The sequence below is a fragment of the Sceloporus undulatus genome, chromosome 4, assembly GCF_019175285.1.
Source record: "Sceloporus undulatus isolate JIND9_A2432 ecotype Alabama chromosome 4, SceUnd_v1.1, whole genome shotgun sequence".
Classification (NCBI taxonomy): domain Eukaryota; kingdom Metazoa; phylum Chordata; class Lepidosauria; order Squamata; family Phrynosomatidae; genus Sceloporus; species Sceloporus undulatus.
Window position 1 is genome coordinate 59,222,627 of NC_056525.1, and position 18,865 is coordinate 59,241,491.

The 18,865-nt window shown below is 40.9% G+C and overlaps 1 protein-coding gene across 4 annotated transcripts in view; it reads right to left on the bottom strand.

The window, feature by feature from the left end:
- Positions 1 to 18,865, bottom strand: part of CNTN2 (contactin 2) — a 91,836-nt gene that overhangs the window by 29,842 nt on the left and 43,129 nt on the right. For all 4 annotated transcript variants that reach the window (XM_042465223.1, XM_042465222.1, XM_042465224.1 and 1 more), the window contains exons 3-8: positions 18,158 to 18,299; positions 15,914 to 16,089; positions 14,835 to 14,930; positions 13,323 to 13,532; positions 9,608 to 9,707; positions 8,809 to 8,984 (exon numbers count right to left, since the gene is read on the bottom strand). In XM_042465223.1, the coding sequence (XP_042321157.1) occupies positions 8,809 to 8,984; positions 9,608 to 9,707; positions 13,323 to 13,532; positions 14,835 to 14,930; positions 15,914 to 16,089; positions 18,158 to 18,299 (900 nt within the window). The remainder of the gene's footprint in view (positions 1 to 8,808; positions 8,985 to 9,607; positions 9,708 to 13,322; positions 13,533 to 14,834; positions 14,931 to 15,913; positions 16,090 to 18,157; positions 18,300 to 18,865) is intronic.

The window sequence follows — 18,865 nt, forward strand, 5'->3', positions numbered from 1 at the left end:
GTACGGATCTGATAGATAGATAGGATAGATTAGATGGATAGGCTAAACCGACAGACAGTCAGACAAGCAGACAGATGATGGATAAAGAATAGACAGATGAATGATATCGATAGATTAGATCATAACCAAACAGGCAGCAACACTTGGAACGAGTGGGGAAAGGTTCCATGGGGAACGAGCCGGATGGTCACGTAGGACCTGGCAGCAGGTATTTATGAGGGGCATTGAGAATCTAGACCCAATCCGGTTATACAGCCTTAGATCTCTGCGCCATAGGAAGCCAGGAACCAAATGGTCAAAACACCCCCTCCTTACTTTTCAGATCAAAGAAGGGTTTTACATCAAAGGGAAACAATTCAGTGGGAGGGGCTGGAGGGAATCTTAAGGTTCTGATTCCATTCTGGGTCTTCAGTTTTGGCAAAGATTGGCAAGAATAACTTTGTTTCCAGTTCTATCAATAAATTTTCTGTTTCACCTGAAGTTTGTTTGTGGATCTTTGGCCAGAGTATTTCCGAGTCTCACAGAAAGCATGTGAAATTTAAACAATTCAAATGTAGGAAAAAACAAAACTGAACACTTCATCATCTAGGCCTAGGGTTTGAGTGTTTAATATAATGGTATGATTAGCCATGATGTCCATCAGGTATGTAGTTTCTGAGTTCGCATTGTAATCTCAGTTTTTTGTTTTTTTCTCTGGGGTTCTTCATCTTTAACACCTATATGGGAGGCTTGTCCATATGGACTTCCCATGCTGTGAACAGCTGTATGTATTGAATTTGGTCAGTAGAAATGAGAGAGAGTTTTCTGTTCAGTTTTGGAAAATAAAAAAGCAAATGACTGGCTTCCTATTTAGCACTGGAAAATAAGGAAGTTAAAAGGTGGTGTGGGAGAAAACAAACTTTCAGCATTCTTCCTCCCTAGGACAGGACATATTCATTTACAAATGTGGATAAAAGCTAGCTTTAAAAAATGGCTATGGATATTCTTGATCCAGCTCTGCAGTGTGATAGGCTACTGAGACGAACTTAAGTTTGTGGTTCATTCAGAATTGCCTCATCCCTAAACTTGCTCACCAGTTATTAATTGCTGTCTGACCTCCTTCCCCCCCTTCTATGCATGATATCATGAATAAGAAAAAATATATTGGACACTAGTCCAGGTCTCCATAGCATTTCCATGTGGCTCAAGAGCCAAGAGGGTAGCTTAAACAACATGAGAAGCTCTGCTCTAGGCCGTGGCTCTCCAAATTTGGGTCCCTAAATGCTGTTGGATCTCAGTCTCCAACAGACCCAACCAGCTATACAACAATATCTGGAGACCCAAGTTTGAATATCACACCTCTAAGCTAAAGTACTGTTCAGATTAACAACGTATAGGCCTTTTGTTTATCAGTACAGGAGGCATGAGCATTTGAAGGATGGACATATAATAAATAGCAAGTTGTATCTTGTAAAAGAAAACCTGCTGGGTTGGGTTACCTTGGATTATGATGCGCCCCCGATAGGTGTCTTTTCTTGGATGTTCTCAGCTTCACACTCATAAGTGCCCTCATCTTCAAAACCAACCTCTTTAAATCGCAGGAGGGGCTCAGTTTGTGATCATTTGAGGACTGGCTACCATCCAACTTCCTCCATTTTATTTGAGGGACAGGGCTAGATTATAAAGAAACCCTCTATTAAAAGGCACTACAGCTCTTAAGGGCAATAGAATACCTTCTCTTGTGAATGTTAGAGTTCTGGTGGATTGTAGGCTGGGGTTCTAAAGAATGTGGTCAAGAAAATAATTTTCCTTAGCTGTAGCACCAGTAAATTCCAGTAAAAATGCTTACCATTAACAACAGAGTCCAGAATAAACCAAACCACAGTGACCCTAGCCCAAACCTAATGAAATTTATTATCTATAATCAAAGACAATCAAATATAGAAAAACACATTCAAATTAGTATGAATTTAGCTCATGAAAAAGGCAAATGCAGCACAGTTTACTAGCTCAAATCAACTAATGTACTTTTGCAATGCAATGGAGGAAGATAGTGCAGTAGCATCAAATATGTATGTTTGAGCAATGTAGGTTAAATACTTACAATTTGATAACTATTGGCAGGTTAAAGGTTCTCTATTATTTAAAATGGTAGCTCCTCTTTCTTCCAGTTCTGCATTATTGATTTTTGAAAGCAAAGACTTTTTAATCATAACTTGTGCTTTACGATCTGCAACATTTCTATTTTTGCCAGGAGGATAATTAATACAACTACTATTCCCAAAGGCAAAACACACTCCAAAGCCACACTGCCAGCCAGAGCATAGTGTCAGAAGGAACTTGCTTTAATGGTTGGGGCATATGGTCTAGAATCTGTGGAAGGAGATTGCAAAGGGGTTAAGAGCACTGAAAAACTATGCCTGGGGTACTGGATATGTCAAATTCATATGATACTTTTATTTGGAATGCGGTGTCACTGCTGAAACTGAACCTGTTACCTCCGACAGACATTTCACTCTCCTGTCTTAATTTAATGAGCATTTAAAAATGATGATGTCCCAGTTCTCCCACTTCATAGCAATAATATTATGATTCATTTCAAATGTCATGGCAACTCTTATGGAATCCTGTGTTTGGAGTTCAGGGAAGCGTGTTCCTTGCCTAAGAAAACCCTATGAATTAATGGAGGTCACCATAAGTCAACAGATGACTTGAAAGCACATACACACATTTAGAATTCTCAGTCAAAAAATTCTAGTGCTCATCAAAATAATATCCTAGATTTCAAGGATGCAGCCATAGCGTTACAGTACTACAGTTGGCCCTTCTTCTACACAGATTTTTTATACACAGATTCAATCATCCACCATTTAAAAATGTTCAAAAAAGGATAAATTTCAAATTCAAACCTTGATTTTCCATTTTTTAAAAGAGACACCACTTTGCTATGTCATTATATTTATGGGACTTGAGCATCCACAGATTTTGTTATCCATGGGGGATCCTGGAACCAAATCCCAGCATATAACAAGAGTCCATGTATAATTATGAAGATTGAAGGACAAAAATTATATGATTGGTGAGGCCAAATGAGTGTGAATGTACTGTGTAGAATAACAGAAAATATACTGCTATAATCTTCTCCTTCCCACAACTTCATGACAGCAAAATGCTCCCTGATAAGGTCAGACTACAACTGTATGCCTTGCTCACATATAAAGCAGAAGATGGAGATAATATAGTTCCTCTTAGTGAGATTAAACATGTGTGGTGAGAGAGGGAAACCCTATCCTCCTCTCTGCTTCTGACCATGATTGATCCTTGCTTCAAGCATCTTCTCCACGCCTGGCTCACTCACTGTCTTGCAAGTAGACTGGGAGAAAAGATCCAAGCCATAGCAAGAGAAAAGAAGAGGGCAGATGGTTTTGCTCACTGCCTTCATGTACTAAATCGGATAACCTGAAAAACACCCTAGATTTCCCACCCATATTTATATCTGAATGGGGCAAACACAACATCTTCTTCTTCCGGATACCAAGGTCACTTCATTCAGTAGGGCCCCTGATCTTCTGTGAAGCATATCCAAGGAGCTTGAAAGGCTTTCCTTGAAGGAAAGGAAATGTGCTTAGCCCAGCTACAGGCATCTAATACTAGATCTAAGCCACCACTTGATATCAGTGGCTTCTGATTTTTCAGTCCTTCATGTCCCCAATTCTTGTTCCATTATTCTATAGTATAATCAGTTAGACCTCGGTACCAGACCCCCCCTGTGGATAACCAAAAAAGGGGACCTCAGTCCTGTTCTCCCTAATAGTGGTGTCCCAGATCTCAGCCCACAGATTGGCAAGCCTGCAGACAAGGAGGCCCCACTGTACTGGAGGTATTTTACAGCCCTTACAATACAGGATTAAAACTTTAAGACTTGTGCTTCAACAAGAGTCTGGAAGGCCATCTGTCAGGGATACTTGTTATGAGTTCCTGCATGGCAGGAGCTTAGATGGATGGCTCTTGTGGTCTCTTCCAACTTTGTGATTCTTTGATTCATGATTCTAAATAAATTGTGACTCATCAACCAGGTATAGCAGCTGCAAATGCTCAGCACCTTCTTTTCTGGTAGTCATTAGAAAGAAGAACAGAAAAGATTTATTGAGCTACTTGTGGGCCACTACATACATCGTGGATCCTCCATTATACGCGGGGGTTTGGTTCCAGGATCACCGCGTATAAAAAAACGCGTATGCTCCAAGTCCTCAGTTAAATTTACCTTCACTTGATGTCAGCGAGGCTGAGAAGCACTCTGGGGCAGGGAGAGGCTTTGGGAAGAGCTCTAGCACCAGGGAAACATTCTCTCTTCCTCCTCCCCATTGGCTCGGGAGAGGAAGTTGGCGTGCTCCCGGAACAGGAGAAGGAGGCTTGGGGCTTGGAGCTTGCCTCTCCTTGGTCCCTCGGCTTACTGAAATCCCACACCTCTCTCCCATAGAAAATCCAAAAACAGGTTTTAAAGGAAGCAGATGAGAGCCCTATGGGTCTGCATTGGGGGTGGAGAGGTTGCTTTGCTGTGGGGATGCTCTGCATCTCTCCTCTCTCTCTCTCTCTCTCTCTCTCTCCCTCCTCTCCCTTCCCATAGAAATCCATCCAAAAACAGGGTTTAAAGGAAGCAGATGAGAGCCCTATGGGTCTCCTTTGGGGTGGAGAGGTTGCTTTGCTGTGGGGATGCTCTGCAATCTCTCTCTCTCTCTCTCCACCCCCAAATGCGACCTTAGGGCTCTCATCTGCTTCCTTAAACCCCGTTTTGGATTGATTTCTATAAGGAAGGGAGATGGATGGGGAGAGAGAGAGAGATGGGAAGGAGAGAGGGAGGAGAGATAATCGCAGAGCATCCCCACAGCAAAGCAATTCTTCCACCCAAATGCAGGCCCATAGGGCTCTCATTGCTTCCTTAAACCGTTTTTGATTGATTCCAAGGGGAAGGAGGAGGATGGAGAGAGGACTAGGAGAGAGATTGCAGAGCATCCCCACAGCAAAGCACCTCTCCACCCCCAATTGCAGACCCATAGGGCTCTCATCTGCTTCCTTTAAACCCTGTTTTTGGATTGATTCCATGGGGAAGAGGGTGTGGGATTTCAGTAAGCGAGGGACTCAAGGAAGAGGCAAGCTCCAAGCCCAAGCCTCCCTTCTTCCTGTTTCCTGGGAGTAGGCCAACTTCCTCTCCCGAAGCCACATGAGGAGGAGGAAGAGAGAGTTTCCTGGTGCTAGCGTCTTCCCCAAGCCTCTCCCCTTGCCCAGAGTGCTTCTCAGCCTTGCTGACATCAAGTGAAGGTAAAAAAAAGTTCCTTCCTTTCAGTCCGCATATGTTGAAATCAGCGTATAACCAAATCACGTATAATGAGGAAGGGACTGTACTATACGTGGATTGTTGGTTTGAGGGGTCAGAAGTAATGCATCCTGCTTTAGAAATGCCTCCAATATAGCAGGGGTTGGTGGGGTGCATTGGCCCCAGGAGACCTGTGTAGTTTGCCTCTCCGCCACAAAAATTAATTATTTTGCCCCAAATGTCATCTAGGAGGCATGACATTAATTTTTAAAAAGTTCACCCCCACCCCTGATACCATTTATCCCAGGGCAGAGCTTTTTTCACTTCCAATTTACTTCCTGTATTAAAAAAAAGACTCCTCTTACATCTGATGGCTGGGGCCTCATGTAAAGGTGATGAACACTACTCCAACAGCCCCTTACAGGGCACTTGGAAAAATACTCAGGGAATTAATAGATGGCAACAAAAATTGCCATGGGGCTACAGTTACCCAGGAGCTGAATTTTCCCCACCCCTGAGCTAGAGCTAGTTTTTACCCCTCAAAAGCACTTGTTTATTGTGTGCTCCATTGCTTTGTATTCTTCATCACTGACCTTCTCTGATAGATTGAGCTGAGAAGATGTGCTAAAAACACTCTTGTAAAGGAGTTATGTGGCCAGTGGCTAAGCAGGACGTGCCAAGGTCTGAGGCTCTGCTTTAGCAATGTAAAGGTTTCCAGTTGTCTGTGAGATGAAGCGCCTTCCATCTGTTGGAATGAAGTTGGGGAACTCATTCCACAAACCAGCGGTATTCAATCCTGTATGCAAATTGATGACAAGAACGTGTAAAACACTGGCTTTTCTGTGTTAGTGTCAGACTGATCAAAAAGACATTCATGTCCCCTCAGACGATATTTAGAAGATTAACCCAAGTGTGGTTTCCAAGGCTGGAAGTAGCTTATCAGTTGCTATTAATTAATCTGTACTAAGGTCAGCCCGTTAATACATGGTGGGACAACTGCCAATGGTATACCAGCACTATAGGCTCTATTTCAGAGAAAGAGCTGGCAAAACCACCTCTGAGCATTCCTTGCCTAAGAAACCCTATGAAACCCATGGGCTTGCAAGAGTCAACAGGTGAACTTGAGGGTACATACACATACCCTCTACTGCTTATGAACAAAGACAATAAGGATATTTGTTCAACCCAAGCTCTCAGAATGTGCTCCTCATCAAAATCTCATTTCTTCACTCCTTCCCACTTCAGTTCTGCCTCTTCTACATTGAGTTCAGTCACCTAATTATTATGCGTACTTGATTATCAAAACCAGTATGGCAGGAATTAGAGGTGAACTTATATCCATATCTGAAATACTCAAATACAGATTTGCCTAGATACAAAAAGAACTACAATGCTCCAGGTATGTTAATACTTCTAGCACATAGACTATAGCATGGTCATAGAACCCATTCCTGCCCCACAAAATTCATTGCCAGAGACACCCTGAGTGAACGGGCAATTTATATTTTTTCAGAATTGCTTTTTCAATTGACTGATCTATATTTCTATTGTCATCATAAACATTATAACAATCGGGCATATCATTATTTTAAGAAGAAAAAGCAATCAAATGAAAAGGGCTTGTCTTTTTTCCACCTTTTTCTCCATTTTCTTTCCATTGACCAAGACATGTTTCTGTAATTTATTGCTAAAGAAAACAGAGTTACAAAACAGACCCCCATTATGCTATTTTATCAGATTGTGGACTTTAAAATGTACTCCATTCTTCTCCAGAGAGAGTTCATTTGTTTTTCCATTTCTGCAATAGAAAGTCTATTTCTGCCCTATTAAGAGCCTTACTTAACCATGCCCTTGTAGAAATAACATGAGCTTTTCCCCACTATTTTGCAAGGACAGTGGATCAAGCCAATTAAAATGCAGTGAATGTAATTACAAAGAAACTGCTTTATCCAAATTATTGAACCAATCCGATATATTTCTGCTAGATAGATAGATAGATAGATAGATAGATAGATAGATAGAGGGATAGATAAATAGATAGATAGAGAGATGGATAGATAAACCGACAGACAGTCAGACAAGCAGACAGATAGATGGATAGAAGAATAGACAGATGAATAGATAGATAGATAGATAGAGCCTAACCAAACAGGCAGCAACATTGGAACGAGTGGGGAAAGGTTCCATGGGGAACGAGCCGGATGGTCATAGGACCTGGCAGCAGGTAATTTATGAGGGGCTATTGAGAATCTGAGCCCAATCCGGTATACAGCCTTAGATCTCTGCGCCATAGGAAAGCCAGGAACCAAATGGTCAAAACCCCCCTCCTTACTTTTACAGATCAAAGAAAGGGGTTTTACATCAAAGGGAAACAATTCAGTGGGAGGGGCTGGAGGGAATCTTAAGGTTCTGATTCCATTCTGGGTCTTCAGTTTTGGCAAAGACGTGGCAAGAATACTTTGTTCCAGTTCTATCAATAAATTTTCTGTTTCACCTGAAGTTTGTTGTGGATCTTTGGCCAGAGTATTTCCAGAGTCTCACAGAAAGCATGTGAAATTTAAACAATTCAAATGTAGGAAAAAACAAAACTGACACATTCATCCATCTAGGCCTAGGGTTTGAGTGTTTAATATAATGGATATGATTAGCCATGATGTCCATCAGGTATGTAGTTCTGAGTTCGCATTGTAATCTCAGTTTTTTGTTTTTTCTCTGAGAGGTTCTTCATCTTTAACACCTATATGGGAGGCTTGTCCAATATGGTACTTCCCATGCTGTGAACAGCTGTATGTATTGAATTTGGTCAGTAGAAATGAGAGAGAGTTTTCTGTTCAGTTTTGGAAAATAAAAAAAGCAAATGACTGGCTTCCTATTTAGCACTGGAAAATAAGGAAGTTTAAAAAGGTGGATGTGGGAGAAAACAAAACTTTCAGATTCTTCCATCCCTAGGCACAGGACATTTCATTTACAAAATGTGGATAAAAGCTAGCTTTAAAAAATGGCTATGGATTATTCTTGATCCAGCTCTGCAGTGTGATAGGCTACTGAGACTGAACTTAAGTTTGTGGTTCATTCAGAATTGCCTCATCCCTAAAACTTGCTCACCAGTTAATAATTGCTGTCTGAACCTTCATTCCCCCCCTTCTATGCATGATATCATGAATAAGAAAAAATATATTGGACACTAGTCCAGGTCTCCATATGCATTTCCATGTGGCTCAAGAGCCAAGAGGGTAGCTTAACAACACTGAGAAGCTCTGCTCTAGGCCAGTGGCTCTCAAATTTGGGTCCCTAAATGCTGTTGGATCTCAGTCTCCAACAGACCCAACCAGCATATACAACAATATCTGGAGACCCAAGTTTGAATATCACACCTCTAAGCTAAAGTACTGTTCAGATTAAACACGTATAGGCCTTTGTGGTTATCAGTACAGGAGGCATGAGCATTTGAAGGATGGACATATAATAAATAGCAAGTTGTATCTTGTAAAAGAAAACCTGCTGGGTTGGGTTACCTTGGATTATGATGCGACCCCGATAGGTGTCTTTTCCTTGGATGTTCTCAGCTTCACACTCATAAGTGCCCTCATCTTCAAAACCAACCTCTTTAAATCGCAGGAGGGGCTCAGTTGTGATCCATTTGAAGGACTGGCTACCATCCAACTTCCTCCATTTTATTTGAGGGACAGGGCTAGATTACAAAAGAAACCCTCTATTAAAAGGCACTACAGTCTTTAAGGGCAATAGAATAACCTTATCTTTGGAATGTTAGAGTTCTGGGTGGATTGTAGGCTGGGGATTCTAAGAGATGTGGTCAAGAAAATAATTTTCCTTAGCTGTAGCACCAGTAAATTCCAGTAAAAATGCTTACCATTAACAACAGAGTCCAGAATAAACCAAACCACAGTGAACCCTAGCCCAAACCTAATGAAATTTATTATCCTATAATCAAAGACAATCAAAATATAGAGAAAAACACATTCAAATTAGTATGAATTTAGCTCATGAAAAAGGCAAATGCAGCACAGTTTACTAGCTCAAATCAACTAATGTACTTTTGCAATGCAATGGAATGGAAGATAAGTGCAGTAGCATCAAATATGGTATGTTTGAGACAATGTAGGTTAAATACTTACAATTTGATAACTATTGGCAGGTTAAAGGTTCTCTATTATTTAAAATGGTAGCTCCCTCATTTCTTCCAGTTCTGCATTATTGATTTTTGAAAGCAAAGACTTTTTAATCATACTTGTGCTTTTACAGATCTGCAACATTTCTATTTTTGCCAGGAGGATAATTAATACAACTACTTACTTCCCAAAGGCAAAACACTCCAAAGCCACCACCTGCCCAGCCAGAGCATAAGTGTCAGAAGGAAACTTGGCTTTAATGGTTGGGGCATATGGTCTAGAATCTGTGGAAAGGAGATTGCAAAGGGGTTAAGAGCACTGAAACTATGCCTGGAGGATACTGGATAGTCAAATTCATATGATACTTTTAATTTGGAATGCGGTGTCAACTGCTGAACTGAACCTGTTACCTCCGACAGACATTTCACTCTCCTGTCTTAAGTGTAATGAGCATTTAAAAAATGACTGCTGTCCCAGGTTCTTCCCACTTCATAGCAATAATATTATGATTCCATTTCAAATGTCATGGCAACATCTTATGGAATCCTGTGTTTGGAGTTCAGGGAAGCGTGTTCCTTGCCTAAGAAAACCCTATGAAATTAATGGAGTCACCATAAGTCAACAGATGACTTGAAAGCACATACACACATTTAGAATTCTCAGTCAAAAAATTCTAGTGCCTCATCAAACTACATATCCTAGGATTTCAAAGGATGCAGCCATAGCAGTTACAGTACTACAGTTGGCCCTTCTTATACACAGATTTTTTTATACACAGATTCAATCATCCACCATTTAAAAATGTTCAAAAAAGGATAAATTTCAAATATCAAACCTTGATTTTCCATTTTTTAAAAGAGACACCACTTTGCTATGTCATTATATTTAATGGGACTTGAGCATCCACAGATTTTGTTATCCATGGGGGATCCTGGAACCAAATCCCAGCATATAACAAGAGTCCACTGTATAATTATGAAGATTGAAGGACAAAAATTATATGATTGGTGAGGACCACATGAGTGTGAATGTACTGTAGTAGAAATAACAGAAAATATACTGCTATAATCTTCTCCTTCCCACAACTTCATGACAGGCAAAAATGCTCCCTGATAAAGGTCAGACTACAACTGTATGCCTTGCTCACATATAAAGCAGAAGATGGAGATAATATAGTTCCTCTTAGTGAGATTAAACATGTGTGGTGAGAGAAGGGAAACCATATCCTCCTCTCTGCTTCTTGACCATGATATGATCCATTGCTTCAAGCAATCTTCTCCACAGCCTGGCTCACTCACTGTCTTGCAAGTAGACTGGGAGAAAAGATCCAAGCCATAGCAAGAGAAGGAAGAAGAGGGCAGATGGTTTTGCTCACTGCATTCATGTACTAAATCGGATAACCTGAAAAACAACCCTAGATTTTCCCACCCATATTTTATATCTGAATGGGGCAAAACACAACATCTTCTTCTTCCGGCATACCACAGGTCACTTCATTCAGTAGGGGCCCCTGATCTTCTGTGAAGCATATCCAAGGAGCTTGAAAGGCTTTCCTTGAAAGGAAAGGAAATGTGCTTAGCCCAGCTACAGGCATCTAATACTAGATCTAAGCCACCACTTGATATCAGTGGCTTCTGATTCTTTTCAGTCCTTCCATGTCCCAATTCTTGGTTCCATTATTCTATAGTATAAATCAGTTAGACCTCGGTATCCAGACCCCCCTGTGGATACCAAAAAAAGGGGACCTCAAGTCCTGTTCTCCCTAATAGTGGTGTCCCAGATACTCAAGCCCACAGATGGCAAGCCTGCAGACAAGGAAGCCCCACTGTACTGGAGGTATTTTACAGCCATTACAATACAGGATTAAAACTTTAAGACTTGTGCTTCAACAAGAGTCTGGAAGGCCATCTGTCAGGGATACTTTGATTATGAGTTCCTGCATGGCAGGAGCTTAGATTGGATGGCTCTTGTGGTCTCTTCCAACTTTGTGATTCTTTGATTCTATGATTCTAAATCAAATGTGACTCATCAACCAGGTATAGCAGCTGCAAAATGCTCAGCAACCTTCTTATTCTGGTAGTTCATTAGAACAGAAGAACAGAAGAAAGATTTATTGAGCTACTTGTGGGCCACTATACATACATACAGTGGATCCTCATTATACGCGGGGGTTTGGTTCCAGGATCCACCGCGTATAAAAAAACGCGTATGCTCAAGTCCTCAGTTAAATTTACCTTCACTTGATGTCAGCGAGGCTGAGAAGCACTCTGGGGCAGGGGAGAGGCTTTGGGGAAGAGCTCTAGCACCAGGGAAACATTCTCTCTTCCTCCTCCGCCGGAGAGGAAGTTTGGCGCGGCTTCCCAGGAAACAGGAAGAAGGGAGGCTTGGGGCTTGGAGCTTGCCTCTCCTTGAGTCCCTCGGCTTACTGAAATCCCCACCTCTCTCCCCATAGGATCAATCCAAAAACAGGGTTAAAGGAAGCAGATGAGAGCCCTATGGGTCTGCATTTGGGGGTGGAGAGGTTGCTTTGCTGTGGGGATGTCTCTGCAATCTCTCTCTCTGCTCTCTCTCTCTCTCCTCCATCCTTCTCCCTTCCCCATAGAAATCATCCAAAACAGGGTTTAAAGGAAGCAGATGAGAGCCCTATGGGTCTGCATTTGGGGGTGGAGAGGTTGCTTTGCTGTGGGGATGCTCTGCAATCTCTCTCCTCTCTCTCTCCACCCCCAAATGCAGACCCTTAGGGCTCTCATCTGCTTCCTTTAAACCCCGTTTTGGGATTGATTTCTATAGGAAGGGAGAAGGATGGGGAGAGAGAGAGAGGAAGAGAGAGAGAGAGAGAGAGATAATGCAGAGCATCCCCACAGCAAAGCAACTTCTCCACCCCCAATGCAGGCCCATAGGGCTCTCATCTGCTTCCTTTAACCCTTTTTGGATTGATTCCAAGGGGAAGGGAGAGGATGGAGAGGACTAGAGAGAGAGATTGCAGAGCATCCACAGCAAAGCACCTCTCCACCCCCAAATTGCAGACCCATAGGGCTCTCATCTGCTTCCTTTAAACCCTGTTTTTGGATTGATTCCTATGGGGAAGAGAGGTGGTGGGATTTCAGTAAGCCAGGGACTCAAGGAAGGGCAAGCTCCAAGCCCCAAGCTCCCTTCTTCCTGTTTCCTGGGAGTAGCGCCAACTTCCTCTCCCGAGCCACATGAGGAGGGAATAGAGAATGTTTCCCTGGTGCTAGAGCTCTTCCCCAAGGCCTCTCCCCTGCCCCAGAGTGCTTCTCAGCCTTGTTGACATCAAGTGAAGGTAAAAAAAAGTTCCTTCCTTTCAGTCCGCATATGTTGAAATCAGCGTATACCAAATCCGCGTATAATGAGGACGGACTGTACTATACAGTAGGATATGTTGGTTTGATGGGTCAGAAGTAATGCATCCTGCTTTAGAAATGCCTCCAGATATAGCAGGGGTTGGTGGGGTGCATTGGCCCCAGGAGACCTTGTAGTTTCCTCTCCGCCACAAAAAATTAATTATTTTGCCCCAAATGTCATCTAGGAGGCATGAATATAATTTTTTAAAAGTTCACCCCCACCCCTGATACCATTTTATGCCCAGGGCAGAGCTTTTTTCACTTCCAATTTACTTGCTGTATTTAAAAAAAAGACTCCTCTTACATCTTGAATGGCTGGGGCCTCATGTAAAGGTGATGAAACTACTCCAACAGCCCCTTACAGGGCACTTGGGAAAAATACTCAGGGAATTAATAGATGGCAACAAAAATTGCCATGGGGGCTACATGTTACCCAGGAGCTGAATTTTCCCCACCCCTGAGCTAGAGCTAGTTTTTACCCCTCAAAAGCACTTGTTTATTGTGTGCTCCATTGCTTTGTATTCTTCATGCACTGACCTTCTCTGATAAGATTGAGCTGAGAAGATGTGCTAAAAACACTCTTTGTAAAGGAGTTAATGTGGCCAGTGGCTAAGCAGGAGTAGTTGCCAAGGTCTGAGGCCTCTGCTTTAGCAATGTAAAGGTTTCCAGTTGTCTGTGAGATGAAGCGCCTTCCATCTGTTGGAATGAAGTTGGGGAACTCATTCACAAACCAGCGGTATTCAATTCCTGTATGCAAATTGATAGACAAGAACAGTGTGAAACACTGGCTTTTCTGTGATATAGTGTCAGACTTATCAAAAAAGACATTCATGTCCCCTAGACGATATTTAGAAGATTAACCCAAGTGGGTTATTTCCAAGGCTGGAAAGTAGCTATATCAAGTTGCTATTAATTAAATCTGTACTAAGGTCAGCCCTAGTTAATACATGGCTGGGACACTGCCAATGGATACCAGGCACTATAGGCTATATTTCAGAGGAAAGAGCTGGCAAAACCACCTCTGAGCATTCCTTGCCTAAGAAAACCCTATGAAACCCATGGGCTTGCCAAGAGTCAACAGGTGACTTGAGGGTACATACACATACCCTCTACTGCCTTATGAACAAAGACAAATTAAGGATATTTGTTCAACCCAAAGCTCTCAGAATGCTCCTCATCAAAAATCCTTCATTTCTTCACTCCTTCCCACTTCAGTTCTGCCTCTCTACATTGAGTTCAGTCACCTAATTATTATGCAGCTACTTGATTATCAAAACCAGTATGGCAGGAATTAGAGGTGAACTTATATTCCATATCTGAAATACTCAAATACAGATTTGCCTAGATACAAAAAAGAACTACAATTGCTCCAGGTATGTAATACTTCTAGCACATAGACTATAGCACTGGTCATTAGAACCCATTTCACTGCCACAAAATTCATTGCCAGAGACACCCTGAGATGAACAGGGCAATTTATATTTTTCAGAATTGCTTTTCAATTGACTGATCTATATTTCTATTGTCATCATAACAATTATAACAATCGGGCACATATTATTTTTAAGAAGAAAAAGCAATCAAACTGAAAAGGGCTTTGTGCTTTTTTTCCCCTTTTTCTCCATTTTCTTTCCATTGACCAAGACATGTTTCTGTAATTTTATTGCTAAAAGAACAGAGTTACAAAACAGACCCCATTATGCTATTTTATCAGATTGTGAGACTTTAAAATGTACTCCATTCTTCCTCCAGAGAGAGTGCATTTGTTTATCCATTTCTGCAATAGAAAGTCTATTTCTGCCATATTAAGAGCCTTACTTAACCATGCCCTTGTAGAAATAACATGAGCTTTTCCCCACTATTTTGCAAGGACAGTGGATCAAGCAATTAAAATGCAGTGAATGTAATTACAAAGAAACTGCTTTATCCAAATTATTGAACCAATCCATATATATGATCATATCAGTGTATAATGCTTCAAAAATTACTCCCTGAATACTGGTACTGTATTTCCAACCATTCCTTTTTAATATATGGCTAGTTTCTCACCAGGATAATGTGGCGGTGGGCTGCAAGTAAACATCACTCCCCATCCCTCCGTACCCTTCACTGGATCTCTTTCTTCTGTAGAGAATTCCTGCAAAACTGAACAGAAAGAATGAATGGAGGTGATCAGACATGAACAATGAGAGCCAGAATGCCTTACAAATTAGATCTCTTCCATACAGAAGAAACAATGCTTGTTATTGTTCACAATACTCCTGACCATTTAAAAGGGAAATTAAATTGCAAAAATAACAACAGAGGATACCAGGAACAGTCTGTTTTGAATGACTTTCAAATGGCATTCATAAAGCAGGTCAACTGATGACTTAAACCAGGGATGGGCAATGCAGGTTGATTTGGATCCCTAGGACATGTTGTGGACTATATCCCTTCCAAAAGTTCATTATTCATATTTTCCTGCAAGACTGGAAGTAACAAGACATTACTTCCTATTTTGGAAATGCTACAGCAAAATCCTCCACTTTGGTTTCTTTGGGTTAAGATTGCCTCTCCTGGAGGCTTTAAGGTCCAATATCTTTCAACTTTATGAAATTTCATCTTTATGAAATCCAGAGTTTGCAAAATGTGACAAAAATGTCACAAAAACATGCCTTTGTGTGTCCAATGGACCACTTTTTGCCCATTCCTCAGCTAAACAAATGAGAAGTCATTTATGGGGGAAGACAAATGTTAAGATAATCTGGATCTCCAACATTTAGTTCTTTAAAAGATTAAGACCATGATGTTTAATTTGCCCCAGAAACTAACTGAAAGTGAAGTTACTTCAAAATCAGGAAGATATACTCTCTTCCAAAGTTCACACATTAGGAACCAAATACAGTAGCTACTCCCTCATCCCCACCCCAAATAGCCACTTTTTGGAGTAACTTAAGTTTCTGAACATACTCAACAGTTTTAGTTTTAGTTTGGCAATTTTAGTTTCTAGTTAGGTTGGCTGTACTACAAATACTTCTTAGGGAGCAGAAGGTGTTGTAACATCTAACACAGTTGGTATGTTTTTCTGCTCCATCTACCCTGAATTAACTTTGGAAAGTCCATTCAAGATTAAACAGATGACTTACAGCCAAAGCGAACAGAAGCTTCTCTGCTGACTACTGTGCCCACAGTGTTGGATGCCACACACTGGTAGGATCCAGCATCTTTGGCTTTCACTGGGTTCCTTATCACCAGGTTGCCCCCATTCAACCTGTAACGGGAATCTGGCTCGATTTTGATCTCTGTGCCATTCAGTTTCCATCTGCCAAGACAACAGGGGGACAGGGAGGAACAGAACAGAGTAAGCATAGCTGCACATCAACATTGCACTGAATAGGAACATACACTGGTATCTGTGATGCACACAAACTCTCAATAGAATCTATTGTGGGACAGTGACTGAATAGTTACAAAACCAACTCAGTAATGAGGATAAGAGCCAGCATGGCATTGTGGAAATGACTTGAAGGAACACAACAATAACAAATGAGGATAAGAAACAGCTATACTATACCTAATACTAAAGAAGATCCTCATTTGAAGGATTATTCCAAGGGATTGCAAGGATTACTCCACAATATAAGATCCTTTAGACTGTATCTTGTCACATTAACAAGCAAATTACTCTCTAGAATTGGCTTCTACAATCAGCACTGGTATTGGTTTTTGATGGCATAAAGTATGTGGTTAGAATCTCTGTAACTTTGTTCTGCTGACTTCCTTGCTTGCTGATGTAAGATGTCATCATCTTAGTGAGTTACAATAGGCTAAGTGCAACTGATACTATAGTAACCCACTTTTTGTTGTTGTTATAGAGGCTGGAATTCTTTACAGGCTTTGTAATGACCAAAATTCCCCTCTTCCCCAAAATACAACCTTTTAAGAGACACATACCGCCATTGCCATTTCTGTATCACCTCAGAGCGTGGGGGGGGGGGGGGGCCAAGATGTGATATATTTTTTCATGTAGATGGATATGCTGCAAGGACATCATCTGTAAGGACGTCTCACGGACCCCAAGAGGATGTCATTGGAGCACAGCTAAATGAAAGTAGCTAGACACACTTCCATTGATCCATACCAACCCTCCAGCATCATGGAAACAGATATGCATTATTTAAAAGCTGGATATTGTGCGGGTAGCACCTGGAAGATGTAGCAATGGCAATGTAACTAAGTACATGACATACATGATCCCCCAATACAGGATTCCACTGCTAGCTTTCTGAACTATGATCCTGCAGCTTGCTCCTTGATTCCTACCAGGGCTAGAAAGTAACTAGTTACAAATAATGAATTCCTTGTAACAATTTCCTTACCTCAATAACTAAGGCATAACTAAGTTATATTACATTAGCAACTTAGGATGCATCTGCACTACAGAAATAATACTGCTTTAACTGTCATGGCTCAATGCTATGAAATTCTGGGACTTGTAGTTTTGTAAGATATTTAGCCTTCTCTGTCAGAGAACTCTGATTAAAGCAAAGTCAAATTCCATTATTTCTACAGTGCAGCTGCAGCCTTAGTTAAGGATAACTTCACTTCTTTATGGAATAATAATCATGCTTTAGCTACTTTTATAGCTGTGGTGCTTGGCCTCACTAAATGGCAGGGAAGAATATCACAAAGTTCAAGTACTGCTGTAAACCTTTGTGAGTGTTAGAGGTGACAATGAGGTAGGTAGAGAAGAGGATGATGTTTCATTGAACTACAAGCTCATACCTTATAACTTTCAGATTTTTTTTTTAAAAAATTAAACATTTAGCTACTTTTGAGAAATGATTTTAAATTGCTTTAAAAATACTTTTCAACTGCTTTTAAAATAAGCTTTCCAAGCTTTGGTTCCTGTGTGTGTCCCAGCTAGAGTAAAACCACTGACTCAGTGAATTTACCTATGTGTTGATGTGCCATTCTAATTTGTCTACTCTAGTTAAGACAAACCAAGAGGCTTCCAGCCCAAGTTGTTTTCATATTTCCAAAGGTTTTACACAAAAACAGTATTATTCTTTTGTAAATATACCCCCTCTCATGCAACAAATCTCACATAGCTTGACCATTTTCTTGATGGGACACACTGAAATACACTTTCTTCTTCAGGATGATAAAATTTATGAATATTATTTACACCTTTAGCTCCCAGAATGTGTCTAATTCTTCCATTTAATTCAATAGGCAACAAAACATGTACATTAAGCCTCTTAATTGGGTGCAGGATCAAATGTATTGTCAATTTAAAAAATAAACCAAAAGATGTCATATATTTTCATGGATCACAATAACAGCCTTTCTGAGACACAAAGGCACTACTAGCATTAAGTTAACATTACCTGTAGGTTGCAGGAGGGCTGGCTCGTGCTTGACATGTCAACAATATTTGCTCTGTTGATTCTTCTGGAAAGAGGATGTTGCGTGGTTGTTCTTCAAATACTGGCCCGTAATTCCTCACAGTGCTCTCTGTTGACCACCATACTGCATGAGAAGATAGAAAGATACAGAAAAGGAGTAGCAGCAGATTCTTCATTAAATGATTGTTGTTCACTATCCAGCCGTTATTTTCTTTGACAAAACAGAAAGTAGAACTGTGAAGCTCAGAATCTTTCATAATTTTATGCCAACATGTATCATAAACTCAAAGAACTGTAGCATTGAAAATGACCCCAGGAGCACTGAATCCATCCTGCTGGCAGAACAAGAACTCAGAAGTGATCACCCACCTCTATTTTAAAAACCTCAAATGAAGGAGAGTGTTTCATCATCTTTCCAGGTCCTTTATGACTTTATCTATTTTGTACCTCAAATATACAACTTGAGCTGCCATGTATTTACTTATTTGTTACATTTATATACTATATTTACTCCAGTGAGCATATCATATATAGTTATCTCCCTTCCCACCTTTTCTTTATAGCATCCTTGTGAATTTAGTCAAGCCTAGACAGAGTGACCTGTCCAGGATTATCCAGTGGGCTTCATAGATTACTGGAGACTTTAACCCGGATCTTCCAAATCCAGTCCAACCACTACACTGGTTTTCC